The 13,692-nt window shown below is 43.9% G+C and overlaps 1 protein-coding gene across 1 annotated transcript in view; it reads left to right on the forward strand.

Annotated features, from left to right (window-relative positions):
- The first annotated feature begins 6,572 nt into the window (after positions 1-6,572).
- Positions 6,573-13,692, forward strand: part of BMP7 (bone morphogenetic protein 7) — a 39,510-nt gene continuing 32,390 nt past the window's right edge. The window contains exons 1-2 of the mRNA XM_041478402.1: positions 6,573-6,601; positions 7,239-7,726. Of these exons, the coding sequence (XP_041334336.1) occupies positions 6,573-6,601; positions 7,239-7,726 (517 nt within the window). The remainder of the gene's footprint in view (positions 6,602-7,238; positions 7,727-13,692) is intronic.

A 13,692-nucleotide genomic window follows, 5' to 3' on the forward strand; every position in this document is an offset into this window, starting at 1 on the left:
GATGTTCTTCTCTCTTCTCCTTCCTCAATTTCTCCCTGCTTCCAAATAAAGCAGTAGCCTATGCTTTAAGTTAGAAATACCCTTATTAAATCTGATATTAAAACACAAACCCCAACTTCTTTCAAACTGGCATTTCTACCTGCAAATGTAGCCAGTGTAAATTCCCAAACCGTCCAAATTAGGGATGTTTGCTGTCTGACTTGTCATCATTTCCCAATTACAGACAGTAAGATGCTCTGTAAACAGGTTTTTGTTGAAGTGGAAGGTCTCCTGTGCTGTTCTCCTCATGTATTCAGGACATGGAAATAGGGACAGGAATAATCAGGAAGTGATTCAAAATCTCCATAGCCCTCATCTGTGTGAGGACACTGCCTGTGCTGCACGTATCCTGCAGTTACTCAGCTGGAAGAACAGGAGTTTGGTCCTGGGTGGTTTCAGTTTATCATCATAACTTCAATTTCTGTACACATTAAACAACTGAAGCCTTTCCCCTGCTCATGATAAACATGTTATTCACGAAGATGGTTTTTACCCCCAAAACAAAGGTGAGGATCTTTCTGGAATGGACAAATCTTAACTTCTCTGGATTTTACATTTTCATGAGCTTAATAGACAGCAGCTTATCCCAAGGAAAGTAGTTAAATTTTTATATGCAACTCTAAATAGTCTATTTTGTAGCTCCTTGATTTAAACAAACAAAAAAAAAACAAACATACAAACTGCTTCCTTCTGCTCTTTTCCCGACAACCCAAATATTTAGTACTCTTTATAGGATGCTAACTGTGGAAATCCATGCTTTTAAATTATGCTTTTTGGGTGCCTTGAACAACAAAAACAACAGATTCTCTCTTGCGGTCAGACCACCAGAGCGGAGTAAAGTGCAGCAACTCGGAGAGTTTCTGCCCCATGTTCTGCTCTGCTTGTCCTTTTGAAAGGGGGCTCAATGAAGAGCCTTGTTGAGACCTCCGCTGGTGCCACTGTTTATAGAGGGGGTCATTAGGAACAGTTTAGTCAGAACAAAAGGGGTTTTGTTTCTATTGTCCCGCTTGCAGTTTGACGATGTCTTAACTGAAAAATTATCTTAATAGTCTAACAGTATATATTCGCCTATGGGGCTCAGACAACTGCAGAAAGGGCTTTGGATGAATGCTGAAAAGATGCACTTGACAAAGCCAACTCAGTGCACGCTGAGCACCATTTAGGAAGCGCATTTGTTCTGGCTGAAAACTTAGAAGCGCCAGTTTATCTCGGAAAGATAAACTCCTGCAGCACTGCACTTAGAGCCGAAGCACCCTGGGCAAAAGGGACAGCGGGGACACCGAGCGCTCCACCGCAGCCCCGGGGAGCTCCTGGCTGGCTGCAAACACCGACACCCATCTGCTCACACGGTGCTGCACCAACACACACCGGCAGAGCAAACTGCTTCTTCAGATTATTTTAAAATCCTCCCGATTCACGATTTTGTGCTGCTGAAGGTCTGGGAGAGTGCTTCACGCAGCCACTCGTAATGTGGCAAACCTCGGGAGCTGGAACCTTCCCCCAGCCCTGCAGAGCTGGGCCAAGCCCAGGGCTTGGGATTTCTGTGGCCAGGCCTTTGGAGAATCAATCTCCAGCTTCCATCTTCCTCCAGAATGGTTCAGAAACGCTGCTATAAATCACCGCAGATATAAAGAAAGTTATTTTAGAGGCAGAACCAGAAACAAAAATAATGCACATTGTGTCTCTGCAGCCCCATGCAGCTTGGAATTGGCAGCTCAAAACTTCCAGTTGGGGTGGCTCTAATGTGTATTCAAAATAAAGTGTGAAAATAATTGTTCCTATGGAAATGAAATATAAATAAAAGTAGGAGCTGAGACCATATAAGATAATGTTGGAGCAAATTCTGTTTCCTGCTTATTGAAATGCACAAGATAAGCCTCGACAGGAGAGAAGCTGCGGGGTGCAGCTGTTGTATATAATCCTGCTTCCTTCAGACCTGTAAAACCAGCAGTCTCCAAAGATCTCTCTGCTCCAGCAACACGAGTTTTATGATTCAGGGGCATGGTACATATGGTTTAGCATACACACCCCAATTTTCCATGCAACCTCCCCTGTTAGGATTACTAATACTTGTGGCATGAGTAGTTTGTACAGCAGCTGTGCAAGGGTTATGCAAGCATTTATGTACACACTGGAATAAAGGCACAAAATAATGGTTCTTTTGAGGTGTTACTCTGCACCTGCCTGGAGAGGAAAAGTAAAGCCATCCAAAATCATCCCATTGCATTCACAGGTTGGGATCAGTTTTTTTGTTCCCTTTGAAAAAAATTAATGTTTTTCGTACTTTTGTTCAGTATAAAAAAATAACAAACATCCCTGCCTTTAGTGAATGCAAACAGCAGAAAACTGAAAAAGGCATAAATATATGTTAATAAGAAGAATCCTGAATGCCTGTAGGAGCAAAGATCACCATGTATTGTAAGAAAATGTAACAGCTAAGCAGATTTTCAGAGGCACATTTCCAAGGTGCTGCAGCACAACTCAAATCTGCTCCCAGCAGTGACGTCCGAGCTCGTGCCCAGCTTAGCTTTTCACAAATACAAGCCTGAGATCTCAGACGTTCAGATTACAACGTTACCAACCAAGGAAATACCTGGGCTTGTGCCAAAAGCGTCAACCAAATCAAGTGTGCACGCAATAATTTAATAGTGCAAAATTAAATTCCGTTCTCCTCGAGCTGCTTTGGCAATATTGGAGTCTACATTAAACAATACTCCCATGCCTGTATCTATGCTGCAGAAATAGATTAGTTACATAAAGTTTAAAGAGCTTATAGAAGTACACTGGTGTATGTATGCATGCTTATACCAATATATAAACATATACAGAAAATATAGCACATGCCAGTATTCAAATTGTAGATAAATGTATACACTGCAAAAGTTTCAGTAACATGAAGTCATTTCTAATGTTCTCTGAAGTAAATAGCAATAAAAGGATCCCTGTGGTGATCCAGTTTTAGGAAGTGAAGGGCTGAACTGTGAAGGACTGAACTCTGTCCATCTTTCCCAGCTGATGAACATTAAATTCAGTGCCATAGCCCCATTTCATAAATCCCAAAATTCTATTTTAGCTTTCACTGGCATCTTCAGAAGCCATAATGCCTTTTTCACAGCCCAAAACACAGATTTCATTTCTGACTCTCCTCTGATCAGTAGCATTGAGAATCAACACTTAATTTTTATAACGTGATCAGTATTGTCCAACAGAGCACAGCTCAACCCAAATCTGTTCAAATTCCTGGATTAGAGCTAATACAATGGCTTTATCCATAATGTGATTAACTCCATGTTGGTGAATATGTTCTCAGTAATAATGCTGGAGAGATGATTAGAAACCTTTGATAAGAATGATCCAACACAGCGTAAAAAAAATACGTGAGCTAATTATGCATTCTTATACAAATAATAGTGCTATTATTTCTGCTGTATAAATGTTTTTCATGCAAAGGGCATAGACAAGCAGTTCAAAGTTCCCCAAACACATGGTAGTTTAGTGGGGCTACTTGGAAGGAGAAAAAAGTTTGCTATAATTTAGGAGTTGCACTTTGTTCAAGACAAATGAGAGAAGATGCAAAACAGAATGGAAAAGAACCATGGTTAAAGTTAAAAAGAGGACATCAAAGTAGGAAGACAAGGAGCTTGAGACTGAATCAGCAGAAAAGAGGACAAAATGCTTTGTGTCTAATTTTTGAAAAGTCATTAAATTAGTTTCTGAGCGGAACCCACACTTTTTACTGCCCGTTGGGTAAAACTGAATGCAAATGGCCAAATTCTGCCCCTGGCATACACCTCACATGGGTTCATGAGGATGACAAATTCACCAAGCACAAATGTGCACGTTTTTGTGCATTTCATGTTTTTAAATCAGCCCCTTTATTTATCTCCTAAATACACACTTCCAAGTATTCTGCCTTCCACACAAACAAAAAAATGGCAGCAGTTGGTACTAAACTCAGGTAAGAGCGTGCACACAAAGCTCACAGAGATCAAAAAGTTACTCAGTTGGTAATGTAGCTTGTGCAGAACCCCAGAAACATTGGAAGTCTGTTTTTATAGAAATTATCTGAAGCAGCAAGTGCCACCAAACAGGGATTACTTCATCACAAGCATTTAGTTTTCCTTCTCAAGAAGAGGAGGCTACACAAAAGAAGTAGAGAAGGCTAAGAGGAAAAACTGGTTCCTTAATTGATCCAGGAAGGAGGAGGAAAAAGACAGTGACATGAAGGTGCCAATATTTCAGCAACCTGTGTGGAACTGATCCTACAGGAAGCAGGATAGGGTTTACACAGCAGGCAGGAAAGGAGGAAAGAGAAAGACGTTGTCCATGAAAAAAGGTACAAACTGGATTGCCTTTCTGTTTGAAAGGTATTTGAAATTCAAGCTCAGATCTGAGGGCTGAACCACTGCAGTTTGAGCTGCATCATCCTTTATTGTATCCAGCAGAATAAATGCTGCCCTTTGTGTCCCAAAGCAAGAGCTGGGGACTTCACATCAAAAAGTTACTCTTAAACAAACTCACTTTCTCATCCCATGCTGCTGGCATGGTTTTGTTATGCTTTTTAAAGTACCCCCATTGCAAACTGTCATGCATTTATTAAACGATGTACAGGTGCAGCAGGATCATAGAAAATACTGTACAAAACTTTCCCAACTGTTGCTATAAAAGCACAGGACACAGTTGCAACATTGCCCCTCTTTTAAGAGCAGAGCCTGCATTTAATCAGAATATAGCTAAATATGGCCTAACCCAGACCACATAGATAAAACAAGAAGGAAATAGTTTCAAACATCACTTTTTCAAGAAATTTGTCAAACCAAGAGTTTTCAAGTTTTTGTTCTCTGCTCTTTCTCCAGTGACACCTACAGCTCCAAGAGCAGTTACCTAAGGTGTTAACAAGTGAGCAGAGAAACCTCCCACACTTTTCTTTCTTTCAGAGCACAACACCGACCTGAAGTTTAGTCAGTTTTTAAATGAGAGTTACAAGCAATTCCAGTACAAGTAATTTAGGCAGCAGAGACACCTGCTCTCCAGCCCACTGTTCCATCCTTGCAGACTTTTTCATCTCATATCCATGCCAAAGGCAAGGCTCCTTGTCCTACTGCTGCTTGATGAAAAGCCAACACTCACAACTCTGGAAAAACAGTCTACAAGGAACAAAAAAGGAAGAGAAATCAAGTTGTCTGCAGCTGAAAGGGAGAGCAGAGAGATCCCAAATCATCTGTCTGCCCTCCCTACAGCAGCCTGACCCAGACACCCTCTCCTTGCCCCCAGCTGTGCATTCCTGTGGCCTCCCTCCTTCCACCACAACATGGAGTCAGTCACAACAAGAGGCTGATCCAGCAGAAAATTACTTCAGCAAAAGCAAATCCACAAATGGGTTAAAAAGAAATTATTTTAAAAACAGAATCAGCTTTCTGACCTGTGTGTAAGTGTTGGTACCAGTATTGCAGAGGGGTGGGGTTGCACAGCTGAAGGTCCAGGCTGGGGTGGGATGAGAAAACAAAAATCTTTCTCAGGGGGAGCCTGGCTTTAAATCAGCTTAAATTGATCTAGAAACCACACCCTCGGCAAGGAAGAAATTTAGGCAAATACATGCGTGGTGAAGAGCAGGTTGGTGCTGCTCATCAGGAAGTACAAAAGATGCTGGAGAGTTTGATCTTAACTGGGCAGCCAAAATCCAGCTGCTGGGTACTGGTGTTTCCATCCGTGGGGAGCACTGGGAATGCAGCTACAGGGGGGATTTCTGAGCAGCACCAGTGAGTGTGGCAAGTGCTTTCTTGTTACCTAAGGTGGATGCAGCTCCACAACCTCTCTGCCCCCTCCATCCTCCCAGAGCTTGAGCCATTCCTAAACATGTGTTAGGTCTGAACTGAGGGTTTAATGCTCGTTCCACCTCTATTTCAATAGTGCCATGAGTGAGTCATTTCTATGTGATGCCTCAGTTTCCCTGTTATTAAGAGGTGCACATGCATGCATACAAACACATTATATCATTCATCATGATTCCCATGCAGTTTTTTGACTGGCTACCTGCTGTTCACACCAAGATTTGAAACAAAAAGAACTAAAAGAAGTGCTGAATATTAGTTTCCAAAGGAGTTGCAGGATCTGGTGCTGGATACTACCTGATGTTGCTTGTCTGAAAATATTAACAGAACAATCTATCAAAAACACCCCCAAAACCAATGACCTGCTTTAGTCTCCACCCCTCTTCTTTCTCCTTTGCCCAAGGAATTAATGTCAGCATAAACTTAATGTATATATATATGATTTCTGGGGTTACCTCAGGCTTGATTCAGTGACCCAAATACACCATCCTGGCTTCCCCTTCTTTCCAAGTAAGATTTGGGAAGCATTAGTTTACATTTGTCATCTGATATTATTATTATTAATTACTGTTGTAGCAGACAGCTACCTGGGCTAATTGGGACTGGAGCTGCATTACTGTAGATATTGCATCCACTGAGTTAAAAAAAGTCATTGCTTTAAGAAGCTGACAATCTATATCAAGACAATATCCCAAAAATGGCATGTACCAGGAGCAGAAGGAGATGGGAAGGCAAGGGTGTGGGGTAATGGAATGGCATTAACCACCCGTGTGCACAGGTTGATAGTTTCATTTCAAGTGAATGTTCCCGGTGTTACCATTCATAGAGAATATCTCCCCCTTCGGATTTCTAACGCTTCTCCATTAACTCTCCCCACTGCCAGCTGGAAAAAGTGAGCCGGGGCTCTGTGCTGTCAGAGACACACATTCGTGTCTATGTAGGTGAATTTATAATCATCACGTTTTAAATTATTTAATGGAGTTTGTTTTGTCACGGGAAGTCTCTTCTAATCTGAACTTCTTAAAGAAAAAGAGAAAAGAGCAGGCAGGAAAAAGAAGTGTGCACTCGTGCTTGTGCAGACAGCCGATGTACTCGCATCTATAAAGTCTGTGGGAGTTTGGGCCCCTTCCTTATACATAAACCGCCCTCTCTCCTGGGCTGTCTTCTCCTTAATGACGTTCACGGCAATTTAGGCGCTGGGGACCGGCTCAGCCTCTCGCCGAGCCCGCAGCCTCCACAAACATCCTGAAAAGCAACCTGAGCAGACGTCCCTCCTCGAGGCAGTTCCAGGGATTTTCTCTCCCGAGCGGCTTGCAGCGGGCGAGCGAGAGAGAGCGCTTGGGTTCAGCCGCCTGCTCCTCCCACCAGAGACACCCTCCCGCCGCTCCCCGCCGAGCCGCGCCGCTCACACGGCTCCGCCGCGATGCCGGTGGCGGGGCGCGGGCAGCCCGCCTCCTGGCTGCTGGTGCTGGGCGCCGCCGCGCCCGCCCTCTGGCTGCGCTGCGTGCTCGCCGACTTCACGGTGGACAACGAGGTGCACTCCAGCTTCATCCACCGGCGGCTGCGCGGCCCCGAGCGCCGCGAGATGCAGCGGGAGATCCTCTCCATCCTCGGCCTGCCGCACCGCCCGCGGCCGCACCTCCACGGCAAGCACAACTCGGCCCCCATGTTCATGCTGGACCTTTACAATGCCATGTCCGTGGAGGAGGGGGCGGCGGGGGCCGCCGCCGAGGACGGCGAGGGCTTCTCTTACCCCTACAAGCCCATCTTCAGCACCCAGGGGCCGCCTCTGGCCAGCCTGCAGGACAGCAACTTCCTCACCGAAGCTGACATGGTCATGAGCTTCGTCAACTTGGGTGAGTGCCGGTCTCGGCGGGGCTGGGTCCGGGGCAGCCGGGCAGGGAACCAGGGAACCAGGTGCCAGGGAGAGGCTGGAGCGGGGACCTGGCCACCGACGGGAGGACAGGGGCTGGTGGCGCAGGTGGCCCCGGCTGGGAGCTGTTTCCCAGCGGGTCAGGTGGCTGACAGCCCACCTGGGCAAGGAAGGGCAGGTAGCGGCCCTCGGCTGCTTTGCCAGGCGGTAACTGAGTGGCATCGACGGGGAGAGGGCTCTGAGTTCCCCTCACAGCATTTGGACAGCCACGAGCTCCCCCCACGCTCAGGTCTTTGTCGTCTGCTCCCTTTGATAGTTGCTGCGCGTCAGAAATGGGATTTGCAGGTAGGAGTTAAACAGGACGATTAGCAGGTCTGCTCCACATCCCACACCGCCGAGGAAGACGCGAAACCCCGGCAGGAGCAGAGCACGGGTCCCGCACAGCTCCCGGTGCCGGGCTGCGGCTCCTGCGGGATGCGGAGCCACCGGGGCCGCGGGGACGGATGGCTGGGACGGTTCCCTGCGGCATCCCAGCGCCGCGCTCCCTCGGCCGGAGGGGCTGAGCTGCTCGCACATGTTTTCCTAATGGCTTGGGAGGGATTCCACAGTAAATCCTTATTTACTCCTGCAGCTTTTCCTGTTGACCCCGGTTTATGCCGCTAACTCGCCTCTTTTCACAAGCACATGTGGATGGGTTTATGCAAACGATACGAGAGCTGGCACGCTTTGTATGCGGCTCACTAGGCCTCTCTAATTGGATGCCACGGCCCAATCTGATTTCTATTTGCTCGCTGTAGATTGCACACCCGTGTGGACTGACTGGGCCGGATTTGAGTAAAACATTGTCAGGGTGCGCATTCTATTTTAAATATACAATTATAGACCTGGCTCGCTCTATCCGTTTTTAGACCTCATCATGTGAGGCTCTCAAACCACACACGTACAGATTGGGTGCCTGCAAGTTCACGGCAGAACCTGAATTGTATTTCCAAAACAAGATCAGCTCAGACTTTGTCCCAAACAAAGGGAAACGCAAAGTGCAAGAGGAGCACACCTCTGGCACATAACCTGCCAGGAATTACAGACCCCCGAGACCTCCAATAAATCCATTAACACCTTTATGGATGTCCCTGTTCTGGACACTTCCACTGTCTGGAACTTCAGAAGCAGCAAAGATGAAATCACCACCTAAACCACCACCTCTCTAATCCCAGCACTTTAACTAACTTGAAAAAGCTCAGCAGCTGTAAAGGCTCTGTGACACACGTTAATAATTATTAGACACGGTAGCCATCCCGGCACAATTCTTGCATGATAAGGAGCCACGGGACGCTGTGGGAGAGCTCTAGTTTGCATGAGCTGCGCCTCCTTATTAACTGCCATAAGCTTCACAGTGGGAAGCTCGGAATTACATCTGGCCCGGGGGCTGTGCTCTGTGAGGGCTGGTGCTTTCCATTTGGAATTACAGTGTTTGTCTAGTCACTGCTGGATGCTTAAGCCGATGAGCAATGATACATTTAAAATCAAATATTTGAGCAGTCAAAAGTACCAATAGCAGTCAAATATTTGACTTTAAAGATAAGGGTGACCTTGCTAACACTGTTCTCCGTGGTTCTTGGGTCTTACACCGAGTGCAAGGAGAGTCCTGAGCAGAAGACAAAAGATGTTCAAATAACAATAGCGAAATTCACTCTTTGCTTTCCATTTCAGTAGAGAGGAAAGAACCTTATGAAACATGTAAGTACGTAATGGGAGGGAGTTTAGCTCCGCTCCTCAGGTGTAGTAATTTACTGAATCATCAGTGAAACTGCAGCGCTCCCGTCCCACAGTGCCAATGTAAGGAAGAGTCTCCTTGTCAGCTCGTGTAAGAGTTATAAGAAAGAATTAATATTTAGGCCACTGATGGGTTTGAATACAAAGGAATGGAATCGATCCATAAATGTGAAATAACATTTTGGATATGTCTGTGTCTATGTGAGAACTTTGTATGGAGCAGGTTTCACCTGTGTAAGCCATAACCCCCCATAATTGACACCCTGATGCATTTTGGTGCCTGCAGTGGATTTATTCATTCATTTCAACCCACCAGGGTTTTTTGTTAGCTTAGAAATGCAAGAGTGTTCTTTCTGCAAACTCCTAAATGATTATTTTATTTAATTGCTGTCAGCATGGTCAAGGAGTAGTAAGAGCACAAGAAAAGCTACTAAAAGCACAAGCAAAGCTACAAAACCACTAAAAGTAGTTTTAAGTACAGGTGGAATTACGACCAGCAAGGCACTTTTTGGAGGTTTATCTGTGCTGTTTTGTTCCCTTGTCAACAGTGCATGCCAGGACGAGTTTAAAAAGGACACAGATCTATAATAGCTTTCTTCATCGCTGTGCACACCTTTCATCCCATTATAGTCATTGCTCTTTCATCTTGATAGGACAAAGGCAGGCTTGTTTATGGAGGTTTTAATGAATTAGAGCAGCCACTCACTCCATATATAATCAAACACAACACCTGCTTTGAGACGTACAGTTTTCTATGACATTCAGGGAAAATTAGAAGATCTATTGTAGAACTGAATTTTTGTGGAGACTTTCTACAATGATCCCTTTTAAAGCAGAGCTGAATTCCTAAATGCAGACTGTAGTAAACTGTGTCCTACTTTTGTAAGAGATACTCTGTGAGCATTGCATTTCACAGGTAGGCTTTTATTACTATACCAGAGCCATCACAATGAGGAAGTGTCACAGCATAATAAAGTTTCATTTTAGAATGGAGGAAGTAAAAGCGAGTAAAGAAATAATACTTTGAAATTTCAGTCAATAAAAAACGGTAATTCCAGGCTTCCAAATGCTAATCTACAAAAGCACTTTTTTTGCCTTATTCATATTCTTCATCCATCTAGTTGTACAATTTTAGAGGGAATAGTATTTTTTAAAAAACTACATTGCAAGATTTACTGGGCTACACAGTAAAAATCCCAACAACAAACCCCACACACATTGATTTCTATGGAGATACTGTGTATATTTAGTGCAGAAAATTTATGCTGGGTATTGGTAGGGAGGAACCAGAATACAGGTGCTCCGTTTTAGGGAGCTTTGTACTAAGCAAAGTTTTACTTACTGTAAAATCCTGACAACTAATTAGATTTAGATTTATAACCAGTTAATTTACAGGCTACATTTTGTCTTAGCTTACACCTGTGCTAAGATGAATGGGGAATGGAGTTGTGTCAAGAATGAAGTTATTTGTAAATTAAAAGAGAATTTAGCCACAGTGGTCTGACTAAGTTAGCCAGTTAATTACTGGCTAATTTTGTAAAATTTATTACTGTAATTTTAGCATTTGGAATTTAATTTCAGATCCTGTCCAATACAGTTTACAAACTGATCCATTTTAGGAACTCAAAAAACGCAAAGCATTTTCTGCACAAGTTTAATTTCAAGTTTATAAACAGCAGCTGAGGAGTAAACATCCTCTAGATGACTTAGGCCTTCTCTTCTAAAAATAATTGCGTTGTCCTTATGCTGGTAAACTTGCCTTGGTAAACAGACTTGCTTAGAATATTTTTAAAAGAGTCGGCACAAGTGATACGCAATTTGTTAATTTGTCTCGTGGTTGATTATAAAATGAACAACGTTGTTTAATCCTGGCAAAAAAGAAGTGGGGGGGGAATTAGTCATTCTTGGAAGGAGCACTTGAAAGTGGCTTTTGTTAATATAAATCAAGAAGCTGAAGAGCCCCCAAGTTTCCTTTTATTTCATACCATCTGGCTATCCTTTTTGTTGACAAGTGTTTGGCATAGAGAGTCATCTCTTTGCCCTTTAATAACAGGCTTTAACACTGTAGGGTATTAGAAAAAGATTCTATAACAGTTAAAAAATTTCCTTCGGGGAATACTTTATAAAGTGAGCACGGGCTGCAGGCATTTGCAGCTGTAACCTGGCTTGTGTTAAAATTTGGAAGGGGCTGCCTTGCATTCCAGCTCACTACAGGCCTTCATTGGTGTACAGCCAAAGGTTAATATAGATGTCACACAGTTTTTCTTTGGAGAGCCTCAGATATAAGAGTACGAGTACAGCTGTGTTTTTAGTAACCCTTTCATAATCACTTCTTTTAAACCTCATTTTCCTGCTTGTATAAATCAAAGATTTTCAAGGATATTTGACCTGGATTTGAACTTATTTGATCTTCACATATTTCCCACTTGAAACAAAGCAGATTAAAAGTTAGCCCTGGATGCCTGGTCCCGATCACATGGTGTGTCCATACATTAGGCCAAGCCCTCGGCTCTTTTTTTCCTTCTCTTCCACCTAACGCTGTTAAAAGCTCTCAAGCCTGGACAGGTACATCCCATAATTGTTTTGGGCAGTGTGGATATGTGCAGCCCTAGGTGGTGTAACACTGGCTAAGGCAGAAAGCTCGCAGCCAAGTCAGGGTATGAAGGACCATGCAGCAAGTGACCAGCAGGTATTCCCTGAACGTACAGACCCTCCCCAGACAGAATTTAATTATTTTCTAATTTCCAAGTGTAAAAGAACAGAGCAGGACAGGAACTATTTACCTCTGCCACGGGGGTGTGCTGGTAGCAGAGAAAGGAGCAGCCAAGGACGGATGTCCTTATGCAAGGAAAAAGGACCTGGAAATTGTCCCCAGGTCTGAAATTAAATTCCAAATGCTAAAATTGACCCCCGCCAGAGCAGGGTCTTTTCTCTGTTCCCACACAGGCTGTCCTGGGGGGGTGAATCCCCCTCTGTGAGCTGCACTTTAGAAACCAAAACACAACAGCCCTTAAAGGGCTTTGAAGGAGACAAGCCTTGATGGCCAGGTCTTGTGATGCTGGTAACAGGAGCTGGGCACCAGTGGAGCGTGCAGGACCTGCTCCCAGTGCCCCCAGTTGTGCCATGCCTGTGTCTCTGTGTGTGTCCCAGCACTCCCCCTGCAAAGGAGCTTTAATGGCCTCTGGACAGGCAGCACAAAACCAGGCACTGCATTCCCTGGAAATAAGCCTGAAACACATTTTCGGGTCGGCGGGGAGAGACGTGTGAGAGAAGGTTACACAAGTGGTTGGAAACATTAATTAAAAAAAAGATTATAACTATTAAAGCCCAGTCAGAGCCGTTGACAGGCTCCTTTTAAATAGGACACTGTGATGTTTTAGTTTAATACATTCTGGCAGTGTCACTGGGGTTAAGGCTAATACTGGGATGTGTGGATCCTGTCATGTTATTGTCAGGAGGAATGCAGGGATTAGGTTTGAGAGTGGCGGTGGGTGAGTGCTGCAGCTGTGTACACTTATTATAAAAGATTTAAGTCCCACTGGTAAAATCAATATATTAAATTGCAAGAGCCTCTGTTTTTAATTAGTTTAAATCAAATATACGGTTAGTGCCATTAGGGCTGCTATCCTTGAACCAAGTGAGGAAATGCTAATATTTACGTGGAAACTGTTAATTTGTGGTTAAAATGATAACACATTTAGTTTTACGCCTCTAAATTGTCCTAACTGGATGAATACCAGTGAGAAGTTGCAATGATGGATGAAGTCATCTTGTGAAGAACACAAGTAAGCAAATTTTGATAGCATGCCAGATAAGGAGACTACCTGTTGATATACAGCATTAAGAGACCATGATATTTTACACCCTTTCCAGTCCTCCTCTCTAGGGCCTACATCAAAGTACTTTAATGAATTAACTACATATATATATATATCAAAAATATATACCCTTACTATATATGAATAAAATATGCTATTTTATATATGTATATTTCTTCTCTAAATGGAAGAAACTTCTCAAGAAATGAGAGAGCTGTTTAAATTAGTTTCAGGATGAAGATTTTCCTGCTCAACTGTTTGAAATAAACGAGACTACACACAAGGACTAATCACATGGATAAAGTTCTGCACATGCTTAAGTTTGGAAAAATGGAAACCCAAGAGAAAATTCTTGGCT

Source organism: Pyrgilauda ruficollis, unplaced genomic scaffold (genome assembly GCF_017590135.1).
Source record: "Pyrgilauda ruficollis isolate IOZ18807 unplaced genomic scaffold, ASM1759013v1 scaffold45, whole genome shotgun sequence".
In the NCBI taxonomy this organism is placed as follows: domain Eukaryota; kingdom Metazoa; phylum Chordata; class Aves; order Passeriformes; family Passeridae; genus Pyrgilauda; species Pyrgilauda ruficollis.